This window comes from Cloeon dipterum, chromosome X (genome assembly GCF_949628265.1).
Source record: "Cloeon dipterum chromosome X, ieCloDipt1.1, whole genome shotgun sequence".
NCBI lineage: Eukaryota > Metazoa > Arthropoda > Insecta > Ephemeroptera > Baetidae > Cloeon > Cloeon dipterum.
The window spans coordinates 1,995,797-2,009,228 of NC_088790.1; the positions used below are offsets into that span (position 1 = coordinate 1,995,797).

At 45.8% G+C, this 13,432-nt stretch overlaps 1 protein-coding gene across 6 annotated transcripts in view; it reads left to right on the forward strand.

Annotated features, from left to right (window-relative positions):
* Window positions 1-13,432, forward strand: part of pan (pangolin) — a 53,300-nt gene that overhangs the window by 28,512 nt on the left and 11,356 nt on the right. For 5 of the 6 annotated variants that reach the window (XM_065493381.1, XM_065493379.1, XM_065493380.1 and 2 more), the window contains exons 4-8: window positions 4,462-4,594; window positions 5,362-5,559; window positions 7,680-7,767; window positions 8,371-8,454; window positions 11,240-11,380. In XM_065493381.1, the coding sequence (XP_065349453.1) occupies window positions 4,462-4,594; window positions 5,362-5,559; window positions 7,680-7,767; window positions 8,371-8,454; window positions 11,240-11,380 (644 nt within the window). The remainder of the gene's footprint in view (window positions 1-4,461; window positions 4,595-5,361; window positions 5,560-7,679; window positions 7,768-8,370; window positions 8,455-11,239; window positions 11,381-13,432) is intronic. The other variant, XM_065493382.1, reaches the window with a different exon arrangement.

Sequence of the window (13,432 nt, forward strand, 5' to 3'; positions counted from 1 at the left end):
CGGTGCGGAGCCGAGAGAGATAGAGAGCGAGAGGGTGGGAGGGGTGGCTTTCACGTCAGCAGCCCCCGCTTAACCCCCGAGCCCTTTGTCCGCGCGCCGAGTGTATTTGCACAGAGCAGAGGGGTGGCTGGGGGTGGCAGGGAGGGAGGGAGGCAGCCAGCCAGCGAGTGATCATTCAGGTATGTCAGTGACAGCAGCCCTTTATTGTTTCTCGCCCCCCGTGGGCTCGGAATAATTATTGAGGAATCACTGCTGCTCGTGACGAGACGAGAAAAGCTTATTTGGATAAAAGCAGGCAGCCAGCCTGCGATTTTAATCAGCCAAATGCGACCGAGCCGCCGCGCGCTGTAATTATCACAAGTACCCCGCTCGCCCGCCCGCTCGCTCGCGTTTTTCTCTCTTTCTCATTTTGCACATGTGGAGAAGAGCCGCTTCACGGCCTCCTTGCTTCGTTATTTATTTTACACTTGCAAGTGCCGAAGGAACAATGCGCGCGCGATTTGCATGAGTCGACTCGCAGCTAGCTGCCGCGCGCGTTCCTTCCTTCTGCTTCTGCATTGTTATTGTTGTGCTGCCTCACTGAATTTCTTTCGCCACCGGGTGTGTCGTGTCGGAAAATTATGCACATTTCGCGCAGTTCCCTCTGCCTGCCTGCCTGCCCGCGTGTCACAATGCGTGCCTCGCTCGCCGTCTCCGCGTCTCCCGGATCGACTGCTGGAGCGTGAGAGCGCCAAACGGGACTAATTTCAACGAAAGCAGCCTCTTCGCGCTAAGGGTTGCCCTCCAGCAACAGAAAGACCCGACTTGAACCATTAAATCAAGACAAATAACGTTCTAAAATAGAAATATCAAATTCTTCGCTTTTCGACGTTTTTTTCACCCCATGAGGCACAGGGGTGTCCTAAACTTGAGCTAAACACGTCGTGTTAGACCTTTTGGTCGGACAAAAATTATCCACTTTACCTAATTCGACCCTCAACAATCGATTGGTGTGCTCGGAAACTTCGTCAAAGACAGTCTTTAACAATTTGTTGAAATAAAATCTGATTTCAAGTAAGGAGACCGTCCTCTCCGCTTGCTAACTTTACAGCCGCTTTTCCAAAAATTTACGCTGCTCCTTGGGCTTCAACTGGATCTCAAGGGATTATTTCATGCACTGGCAACAAGATTTTTTCACGATTTTGCAGAATGAATCCTTTTAAAGCATTTCATTGTTGTTCTGCGCCTACTTTTGGCATTGAAATTGTTCAGCGCTTGTGGTGCGTGCTGATTTTGGCATTTTCGTTGCTCGTTGTAGCGTGCGGCTGTCGCAGTGGGTGCGCAACCTCAAATAATTGACCATTGCTAATTGGTTCACACTTGATTTGCTCCCTCTTTCTCTCTTTCTTGGTTGCGTCCGGCCTGGCCTTCCTTCCTTCCTTTCATCCGCTGGCTGCGGCGGCGAGGGAGGCAGGCAGGCAGGCAGCAAAAGCAGATTACTGCTCAACAGGAGAGCGCGGAAAAAAGACAAATTAATCGCTTTTAACATAGCTATTACCGCTAGAGAGAGCAGGCCAGATCAACAGATTGCAGATAAATAATGCATCACTAATGCTGAAAGCTATACAATTGAACGACAGCCTCTGATTTGATCGCCAAATGCTAGTTTGGAGGGTTGGAGGGGTGCTGTTAATCAATCACAGCAGCACAAAAGGAGAAAAAAATGATGTGTTTTCTGAACGGAAAACATTCAAAGCCCAGGAAAAAAATGCAAGCAATGAATTTAGTCCATTTTTCCCCAGGGAAAATCTCAGATTACCTTTTTTTTATAGATTTAATTCCTCTAAATTGCTATTTTATGCCTCAATTTTTCCAAAACAAATTTTCAAGTCGGCGAGGTCATGAAAAAAATAATTAGAAAGTTATTGAAAGAGGTGCAAACAAAAAAACTGGCGAAACTTAGAAAAATGCGGGGGTTTGCAACCCTGTGACAGAAAACTGTATACTTTTCAAATGTAAGGAGCAAAATGATTTATTTAAATAAAGAAATAATATTTTGAGAAACAATAATTATTACTAAAGCCGTCGGAATACGATGAATTTGTCATCGAACGGCTTTTCCGGGAAATCGGTTATGGTTAGAGAATAAATCATAAGTTGTAAGATTTCAATAAGTTTTACATTTTGGGAATCTGCTCAGCGTGACCAATTGAAAGATGATTGAAAGAATTTGCATGAGCAAATAATTAATTTTGTTATTTGTTCTTTAAGAAAATGCGGATTTTTTGCAACCCTGTGAAAGAAAACTTTATTTTAAAATTTTATGAAGTAAAATCCCGGCAAAATTTTCTGATTAAAAAAAAATATAACTCCGAGAAAAAAATATGTCGCAGACTTGCAGAAACTGTAACACGACACGAGGTGCTCTGCTTGTTTTTTCATTTTGCAAGATGCGACGGCGGGTGAGAGGTCGTCGTCCTGAGGTCTTTTGTCTACCGAGAAATGGGGCAGACGCTGGCTCTTGAGGGGACGTTGGCATCGTCCTCCATCCCTCCAGAATCCGCCGCCGCCGTGGACGAGTGTGTGTGTGTGTGCAAAAAAAAGAGAGGCTGCATTACTAATTCGCGCCGGATCGATGCGCGAGCGTCGGTCTTTTTTTCTTTTTCGCGACGCACACACACACGTCTCGGGTGGCGCACAAAAGGTGCTCGAGATTTGAAAAATCCGCATTAGACGCTGGTGCGCTGCGCTGGCTGGGCTTACGAGTTATTTTTCCGCAGGCCGTCCGTCCGTCCGTCCCTAATTAGTTTTGCCGATCAAAAAGCAGCAGCTCCTTTTCGCTCTCGAGCACCGCGCGCGCCACGACAAGAGAGAGAGAGAGAGCAGGTTAATTAGTGCACGTGCCAGGCGCAAACGCGAAAATCGGGGGGCGTGGCACTCTCTCTGCCGGTGGGCGTGACAGGTGCGGGCGGCAAGGGTTGCCTACACACCTGCCCGGCGCGGCGCCGCGCGGCGAGCACCCCCGCACCCCTCGCGGAAGCGAGGGAAGAAGGAAGCAAGAGCGGGGCTGCTTTTTTTATTAAAATATGTGTGTGTGTGCGTTTGTTTCCCTTTGATCTCGCTCTCGGCTGCGAATTAAAACAGTGGGGCGATTGCATCTGTCTCCTCGCTCTGTATTCTTATTCGCTTTGATGTCGCTCAACTGGGTCAAACTTAAAGTGGATGGATGTCACCCCATCCGCCCGTCCATCCCGAGGGGGATTTCGCCCCGTGCACTGATAATTATCGGTCCTGTGATCCGATCAGGGGGCGGACGGCCGGCCAGCTTTTTCGCCACTTCTCGCGCGCCATTACTCGGTTTGGTCCGAGAAGCCTCCCTCGCTCGGCCCTCAGCTTCCGGCCAAAGCAAATATTGCGTGAAATGGAAATCGCCATTCGCCACGCAGCCCCACAATCTTCTTTTGATCGCCTCTTGTTGATTTGACTCACAAATTGTTGCTTCCATGCCAAGTTGTTGCTTGAAGCAAAAGCAAAAGTACACACCCTTCAAACCTAAGAGAAAAGTTCACCCCAAACTAAACTAAAAAAAATCCAATTGATCCAGGAGTTTTTGTCTCTAGTCTCTACACCCAGGGCTCGATTTCTGACCTGTTCTAAAGGCATTTATGTGTGTCCCCCAGCTTGGTCAAGAGGTCTAAATCAATCGATTTTTATTTTTTCACTATTCACCCTGACACAAAAAACGCTTTCTTACAACCTTTGGCCCTCTGCATCTCAGAAAATAAAAAAATTTTCCACCCTGGAATTGTTTGGGCAGTGTTTTTTGTCCCTAAAAATTTGGTATAGTATTAGACGTGTTTAAGACATGTTTTAGACGTGTTTTGGACGTGTTTTACGAATACAAATATATAAACTAAGCTAGAAGAATGCACAGTGGCAGGATTCAGCTTGAAACCACAATTTTGAGTGCCTTAAAACCCAAAGAATAGGCTAGCGCCATCCGTTGGCTACCTATCCAACTGCTGTTTTAAAAAAAATGAAGGAACTCGTTTGTTCTCACCGAATAGAATAAACACTATTTTAATTTTAGCACTTCCTCGGCGTGTCTGTGTGTGTAATCACGGAGCGATGATGCGATAAGAGCAAAGGTGGCTGGAAACAAGCGTCTGCTTTGTTTTCGGCGTGCACTGCACACACGGGCAAAAGTTTTGCGGCTGGCGGAGGCGAAAAGAGCAGCGCCAGTTTCAAACGGCATGCACACTCGCAAACACCTGTTGGAAGGAAATTCAGTGCCGACTAACCAGCCTGCCAGCCGGCGAGACCGGCTTTCATTTCATTATTCTAATTGGCCGGCGCATGCGATGCACTCGAACTGAAAAATCGCAACCTGAGCCGACCCGATTTTTTGTTTGCTTGCGTCGCAGTGACCGCAGACGCGGAAAAGGTTTTTTTTTGCTAATCGCGTCTTTCCTTCTGTTTCAGACCGGGAAAATCGGCCTGGCGTCGAGCACGACGGGTCTCCCTTTCTTCTGCCACAATGGCGAACACCTCACGCAGCCCCCGCCCGCTCACATGGGCATCCCCCCTTACCAGCTGGACAGCAAGGGCACCATGGGTGAGAAGCGCAATTCAAACCGGCCGCGGGAGGAATATCCACTTTTTTCATTTTCTCTTTTTTATTTTCAAATTTTAAAACTATTCTGCTGAGTTTAATTCAAGCCATCTTTGTTAAATAATGAAGTTGAAAATTTTTATTCTTATGTTCTTGAAATGCTTATGTTTAAAAAGGAAATCAAGTGTCATAAATGAATCACAGACCGATTTGTTTCATTTAATACTTTCAAAGAACTAAATTTGATTTAAACGAGCACTGGAATTTAATTTTTGACAGCGCCAATCGATTTCTCAGGGTCGAATCAGGTTAAAAATCGGTGGAAATTCGTTATCTTGGCGGTTTTAGGTTTGAACTAGAACGCCAGCGACCAATCCGATTGGCTAGACTGAGACAGTAGCTGACCTGCCTTGTCGCTTTCGCTGTCCGTCACTGACGCTGCTATCCCTTCTCTGATTGGTCGTTGGCACATTTTCAAATAATTAACCGCCAAAATTGTGTTTTTACATCGGTTTTTCTTATTTCTAAGCTTCCAGCTGCAGAATTATTCAGTTTTTTTTTAAGGAAAATTATTTATTCAGTTAAAATTAAATCTAATTTAATGATTTTGAAGCCTCCCGCGGGCTGCGATTTGTTGTTAATTGGCGTGGTTGGTTGTGGCTTTGCCGATTGTCGCATCGGAAGAGTCGCTGCTGCTGCTGCTGCTGCTGCCGAGTGTGGCGTCGTTCTAATGCACCGTGCGTGCTTCTCTCTCGTGTGTGTGCATATAGTGTTTTCGGATTACTGGCGCGCCTTCGGAATGGTGGCCGCCGCGGCGTCCGGCTCGCAGGTGGTGCCTCCGCCGCCGCCCGTGCCGACGCCGGCGCCGCGGTGTCCTTCGCTGTCGCCGTCGCTGCCGCCGTCGCCGCGGCTCATGAGCAGGTCGTCGCCGGCCCCCGGGCCCGACTGGAAGCGCATCTTTGGCTCAGGTTGGCCACCAGTTGTTTCGGTGGTTGGTTGGTTGCGTGGCTGGATCGGCCAGGGGCTGCTCGCAATACCGACGGGGGTGCAATCTCATTACCGGGGGTGCTCGCCCCCATTACGACACTTTAATGAGCAGGCAGGCAGCCGCCGCTTCCCTTTGAAGTGCAAGCCCACCCCATCCGCCGCCGTCACCGCCACCGCCGTCGTCTCGTTAAAATCGATACTTCTTTGAATACACACACACACGCGTAACCCCTTGTGGCGAAGCGTGATGCTGCCTGCCTGCCCAATTTTCAACTCGACAACTGCCGACCCCACGTCCCTTTCGAAGACCTCGAATTATTTTTTTATTAAAATCCAAAGTAATTATCTTAATTGTTGCTTCCGGTTTTTTTAACGTTTTTAATATAAAAAATTGCCAATTTTCCAAAGAATTAGTTCTCGTTATTGATAGCTCGCTAGATCGATGCCTCCGTAATTTATAAGTAAATATTTTTTAGATTTGTCGATTTGCCTCATTTTTTTACAAAAGCTATCGAATTTCAATAAGCTATACATTTTTGGAATCAGCTCTGCGAGACAAAACGAATAATGTTCAACTTTCATAGTATCAGAGAGGTTCGCATTTTTCCATAAATTTTACAGCCAAATGTGTTTTGGGAAAATCGCGTGCAGAAATGTGTCTGCTTTTAGTAGAGTTTCTATATTTCCCATGAAATAATCCATAAAATCTAGCTTTATTTTGGCTACTTCAAAATCATTCAGTTCGATTAACCTTTCAAACGGCTTTCCCGGAAAATTGGTTAGAGAGTTTATCAAATGTTGTCAGATTTAAATCAATTTTACATTTTTGGAATCTGCTCAGCGTGACGGATCGAATGATGTGTCATTTCTACACTTTCCGTGATTTTCCAAAATTTCCTAACGGAAAAGTGATCTGGGAAAATGGCATGCAGGAATTATAAACTTTTCTTAAGCAGTTTTCTTAAAAACGAGATTTAATTTTGGTTATTTAAAATTACCTAAACACGATTTTTAAGACGGATTTTCTGGGAAATTGGTGTAAAACTCGAATCACTTGGGTAACAGCTCGCAGAGAAAGCAGAATGAATAATAGTCGGATTTGTTAGGAAATAGGCCGGTCTCTTTGACACGGTGCAAAACACGCGCGCGCTCGCTCGCACTTTTGAGGTCTTCCGTGGGACGCGCGGGCCGAAGGGAATCTCTTGGTTGTGGCTTACACTACTCTGAATCTGTCGTCGTACACAGCCGCAGACACACTCGCTCGGATTGGCCTGTCTGCGTGTTGTGTACGGCCTCTCTTTTGCTCTCTTTCTAATTGCCTCACCTCTGGCTTCCCTCTTGCTTCGCTACAAACGGGGGCGCAGATTTTGACCCTGCACTCGCGGGGCTTTGAACTGTTGAGAAAATCCTCTTGGCCCCCGTCCGCCCGCCCGCCCGCGCTTACTTCGATTAGAAACCCCTCCACACACACATTTTTCCTTGCCGCCCGCCGGCCGAATCAGGCAGAGAGTCAAGTGCTGATTAAGGTCTGGACGCTCTGCTTTCTTCATCTCGCCCTCTCCCACAATCAGCGGCACTTTTGCGGTTTTGCAAAGGACTTCTTAGCTGGTGCAGGGGCATGTGTCTGCATGAGTCTGGGATTATACTCGCTGTCAGGTGCTGGTTCGCTCGCTCGCTCGATCGCTCTCTCGCTGGATGAATAAAAAGGCCAACTACACCCGCTTCCCGCTGCTGACAGTTTTAAAGAAATCTCGGAGCCACCAACAGTTGGCACCACTGTTCATTTACTGAAAATTCAGATTGATCCCTGCTGCTTTGCGTTTGACAGCACTGATTTTGTTTTACAGAATCCTGAAATAGCAGAAAATCGTAAATGAACTGTGTCGGCATCTTTGAACACTTAAATTAAATTTAATTTCAAGTACCAACCAAACAGCCAGTTGGTGGCTCCATCTGTGGGCGTGTGTCGGCTGCGGTGGCGCCTGTGTTGCCCTTTGGAGGCGCTTCCTTCGAGTAGTTAGTCGGTGTAATGTGGTGTTAAGTGCGCTTTGCCCGCAAGTCTGAGCCTAGGTAATAACGCCGTGATTGGCGCTAATTGCAGGTCTAGCGCGGCCCAGCGTCTACCCCTTCGGCGCCACCCAGTATTCCTACCCCATTCTCAGCCCCGACATGACACAAGTTGCCTCGTGGTGAGTATTTTGCATGCCTCTTTCATCCAAACATTTTTAACTTGGGGTGTAGTTTCCCAGGTAATTTAAAAGAGGGCGTGTCCCTTGTCACAAAGAACTGTTGAAGACCGTCTTTGACGAGGTTTCTCAGCACACCAATCGATTACGGAGGGTCGAATTAGGTAAAGTGGATATTTTTCTGACCAGTAAGTCCAGCGCGACGAAGAACTTTTTTCCCCTCCAAAACAATATGAATGCGAGAAGTATACGCAAGCGTCAGAGTTGGTTTGAGCACTTGCAGAGAGACCACCTGTACGAATGACTTCAGCCAGCTCTGACGCATGCGCATTTCTCGCAATCATATTGTTTTGGCGGGAAAAATGTTCGCAAATCGCGCTGGACTTTTTGGTCGGAAAAAATATCCACTTTACCTAATTCGACCCTCAAGAATCGATTAGTGTGCTCAGAAACTTCGTCAAAGACAATCTTTAAAAGGGGGCGTGTCCCTTGTCACAAAGAACCGTTAAATTTAACGTTCTTTCTCAAATTCTTAGCTTTGGATCTCATTTTTTTGGACATCCCAATGGTCGATCATCTTTAAAAATGATTTTTTTTGCTTTGCAGGCACTCCCCAAGCATGTACCCGACGATCTCATCGGCGAGTGCCGGCTTCCGAAGTCCGTACCCGTCGTCCTTGCCCGGTACAAGGTAGGTTTGCTGCGGCTGTCCTTGAGCCTCCCTTTGATCAGCGGCTTGTGAGGAAATTTACTTGAGAGTGTCTCTCTCTCTCTCTCGCTCTCTCTGCTACTCCGCCGCCGTAAACGCTCCAGCTGCTGCTGCTGTTTCAGCCAAAGACACTCGACGGCCGCTTTATTTGTCTGCCGCAAATTAGTTTAAACACTAGCTTCGCCTCCCCGTGAAGTGAGCGTGCCTTCAGGCGCCGCGCTGCCTCCTTTGCCTGATAAACTCGAATTCGGAAACTGCAACTATACTCCGCGTTTGCCCATTTCTCGCTCGCAATTTGACTCCAGAAGAGGCAAACCAGGTGTAAATTCTAGTATGAAGCTAGGATTTAGTATTAAATTTTAACATTTTTGACAGTGCCAATCGATTGCTGAAGATCGAACTAGGATAGGCAGCCGATAAAAATCAATGGTAACGTAAAAATTCGTTATTTTGGTGGCGACCAGTCAGAGAAGAGAGCGGTTGCCTCTAATTGGTCAGCAGCGCCACAGTGACGAGGCAGGGAAGTTAAACTCGCTTCCGCTGGCTATCATTGTGGCGCTGCTGTCTCGTTCCGGCCAATCAGAATCTTCTCTAATTGGACGCCGGCGTTTTTTTTGTCTAGATTCAAATAATAAACCGCTAAACAAACGGATTTTTAGGTTCTTTCCGATTTTTATCATTTTTTGTGTCTCTCGAACTGATCGAGTCAAGCTAAAGCGTGTGACGAAGACTGAAAAATGTTCAATCTGAAAGGATCAATGGGATTGAGCGGATAAAACAGCGTGTGCTGTGAATCGCGAGAATTGAACGATTGCAAAGGCGCTTTGAAGTTTTCGCCGCGTGCACTCGTATTTTTTCTTTGCGCGAGTTTGCACCTAATCTGGCGTCAAGTGCAGAACGAGAGAGAGCGAGGGCGATAATCAATTGCGAGCCGGCAAAAATGGGCTTGCATTGCGCTGCGAGGTGAGCGCGAGCGGGTGCAGCTGCTGCTGCTGCTGAGAGATTGGCAGGCCAATTTGCCCTCGCAGCGAGTTTGTGATCAAAGATCTTTCATTGACACGCCTTTTGAGCAAGTTTAATTGCCTCGCAAGAGAGCAAAAAGCGAGCCGCACGCTAAATTGAATGCAAATTCCCGTTTAGTGTTTGTTCTCCGCCTGCAGGCCGTTTTTCTCGAAATTAAACTGCCCGTCTAAGTGGAAGTGGAAGAGGCAAAGGGTTGTAGAAAGAGGCTCTCCCGGAAATAACTCTGTTTAATGCGATTTTTAGGGGAAATGCAACCCCCGGCCATATTTCAGGGTTTCCAGGTTCAAACTGGTTAAAAACATGTTTAACCAGTTTGGCATAAGGCGAATTTGTTTTTTGGTTTCGGGCCGGTTCAAACCCTGCCATATTTAGCTCTGAGATTTGGATTATTCGGCAATCGGTCAAAGATTTAAGTTGAAAATTACGGGTTAAAGAAACCGGTTTCGCAATGGCCGTAAATAGCTGGAACGCTGTGCTCACTCGGCGGGCGCTAACGAGTCCGAATGAATGGACTATAATTTGAGTCGATGGCCCTAGAGCTGCCAGGTGGAGTTCTGGAGGTGGAGGCGCACGTTTCTTTCCCTAACGAGTGCTGTTGCCGCTGCGGTTTCGCCTCACGAGGAAGGAAATGCCTAATCAGAGCCGACGAGAGAGAGAGAGAGAGACGCACGCATGTGTGTTTGCTAATAAGCAGTTTTGTCCTCACTTGACGACTGCGGCAGGAAAGCAGCCAGTTGACTCACGGGTACCGGGATCAAAGCGCGCGGAAAAGCCGAATTGCTCTTTTGCGGTTTCATGAGACGCACAGGTTTCTCAATAATCACCTTGAACCGAGCCTTAATTTGTAAAAGTACAGAAGCAATCTCTGCGCATTTGAATGATTATCACGGTTGGAAAAAAAAGGACAAGTGCTTGACAAGTCTGATTGTGAAGAATGTTGTCACTAAATAACAGATATCTTGTCCGTTAATGATACGCAAATGATCTATTAAAAGAATGTCATTTTCGCACTTGATTATTAGCTTCTTAATTAAATTTGCAAGTCAAAGCTGCTCTTGAAGGATAATTATTTCTCGTAGATTTCCCGAAGGCATTGCTCGACTCCACATTTTTGAATTGCTTTTATTTCAATGCTTCGGGTTGCGCTTTAAGCATTTTTTTTTCATTTTGCCAATCATCTTAAATATGATTCAAACACGCAAGAAGTTTGCAATACAGAATGTTAAAAGTAGGAGTAATACGTGATGCAAAGCGCTGGAAAAGGGTAAAACCCGACTTATTTTACTGCGCGACAATTGAAAATTATTTGAATAAGCAGTTGCTTGATTAATGATACGAGCTAATCTAAAATAGACCTTGCTAGACTAAAAATTTAAATATTCTCCAAATATTTCAGCGCTTGGCCACATTTTCTTGGTAGATTTCGATTCCTCTCGTCGAGATCTGTACAACAGTGTTCTAAGGGAAACTCTTTGTTGTGAAATAAAAGATCAGATTTCAAGTAAAGAGACAATCGTGGCTACAAAAAAAATTAAAAAGTAGTCGTGTTTGTAAAGCGCGGGAAAAATCGTCGCGTTTTGCCTAGATTTAAATTTAAATGTTATAAAAATTAATGTTAATAAAAGGAATTTTCTGGAGGCTTGGAAAAAAATTGTTTCTTTGTTTCGCCGTTTATTTTTATTTCGCATCACAATGCAATGTATTGTTGGTGGTAACTACACGTTTTTCTTTTGCCGTGTTGCAGTGAATATTTCCGGTTTTCCCCGACCGGGCTGATCCCCCCGCACCCCGGGCTGAGTCCGCACCACCTCGCGTCGCACCCGGCCATCGTGACTCCGGGGCCCAAGCAGGAAGTCGCCTCTTCTGAGCAGTCGACCAACCACAGGTACCTATTTAACTCTGAGCAGCCGCCCGCCCACCCACCCAACCACCCACCCACCCAGCCGAGCCACCCTCTAATTAAATCAAAGCTCGCCAGCGCATAATAATAATAACGCGCGGAGAAGTCGTCGTCGTCGACACGGCGGCGGCGGCACCTCGTTAGCGTGCCTTCCTTTTTATATTTATTTATTTGCGGCCGCAGCCACTTTTCACCCGGCCGGCGAATTGCATCACGCCGCCTTTTCAGCCGCGTTTTCATTAAAATTTAATTTGCGCGCCGCTGTTTCCTCTCGTTTTACCCTCGTCCGTCCCCGCATTTCGACTTGTTTGCATCACGCCAGATTAGATTTTTATCTGGCTGAGCAATTAACACATTTTGTCACCTCCACCTCGCTGCTATCTCGCCTTGTTGACAGCACCTTCGGCTGACGTGTCGAAACGATCAGATACTCGCTCCAAATTGCGCTCACAACGTTTTCGGTCGATACTACGCTTAATCTGTACCGGTCAATTTTCTTCCAATTTCGTTGAAATATATTTTAAACAAACCAAAAACTCTACTGCAAGACGTTAATATTCTCTCGATTCGTCTTGCCGAGCAGATTCAAAAAATGTAAAAATTAGTGAAATCCGACCAAAAAAGTGCTTTCCTGTGCCCAATTTCGCGGAAAAAACAGCATGAATAATTGACTCGCATTTGCTAACAATAATTGCCAAATAAAGCTTGATCTTTAGAAAACCAACTTAAAAAATAAAACTTCTACAATTCTGCACGCGATTTTCCCAGAGCACCTTTCTCTTGGAAAAATTGCAAAAATCTAGAACTCTTGCAAATGTATGAAAGTAAACCATAATTCGCTTCGCGATGCCGAGCAGATTCTAAAAATGTTAAATTTATTGTAATCTGACCATTTTAATTTTTACCTCTCCCCAATTTTCCGGAAAAGCCTTTTGAAAAATAACCGTAAAAACTAAATTTGAAATTGCCAAAATAAAGCTCGATTTTACTGACCATTTTTAGAAAAAAATTCCTACAAGCTGTTGCATTTTTGTACGCAATTTTCCCAGAGCACACGTCGGCTGGAAAATTCTTGACAAACGTGAACTTTTCCGAAAATGTGAGAGTGGCACAACATTTGATTCGTCTCGCTGAACAGATTCAATAAAAGATAAATTCATTGAAATCCGACCACTCGTGATTTTTCCTATCCCCACTTTCCCGGAAAGCCGTTTGAAAAATACCCTCGTATTTACTAAATTTTAAAAAAGCCAAAACAAGGCTTGATTTCATGAAAAAAATTCCTCGTAGAATATAATTTATTTACGTGCCGTAACATTTTTCCACTAAAATTTCCCAGAACACTTCTGCGTTGGAAATTTTTGGAAAATCCTGATCTTTCGCAAAAGTATGAAAGTGTCACATCATTCAATGCGTCTCGCTGACCACTTTCCAAAAAAGGAGAGTTTATTGAAACTCAGTTAACTATTTTCTGATTTAAATATAATTAAATAACAATCCCTTAACATATTTTAAAATTTCAATTGAAGCATTTTATTGATCAGTAAAGCTTGTTAAAATGGAACATTTATAAAGCGTTAGAACGTGGAGTGAGTTGGGAAAATGCAGAAAGACGATCAGCGCAGATTGCAAAATGGCAAAGAGCGCTTTCGCTTTGGCTGGGCCGATATTTTTTCCAATAGGCGCTTTGAGCGCGTGTTGCGCGGCGCCTCGCGGGACGGGGCCGAGCATAAAATGCAGCATTGTTCTTGCATGCTCGCGTAATTAGTCGCGGCGGGCGCCAAGTCAAAGCAGAATTTTCGGTGTTTTCGGCTGGCTAATCCTTTGATGGCTGCTTGCTGGCTGCAGCGAAAGCTTCACGCCACTCGAAACTGCGCTCGCTCGCTCGCTCGCATCCCCCTGCTTTCTCTTGATAAAATTCTCATTAAGCCAGAAAATCCATTCGCGGGCGGGCGGCAGCAGTAAAATGGCCTCCCCCGCCTCGCCTCGCGTCGCCTCGCCTCGCCCGCCAGCCGCTTTCATCACTCTTTTTGTCTT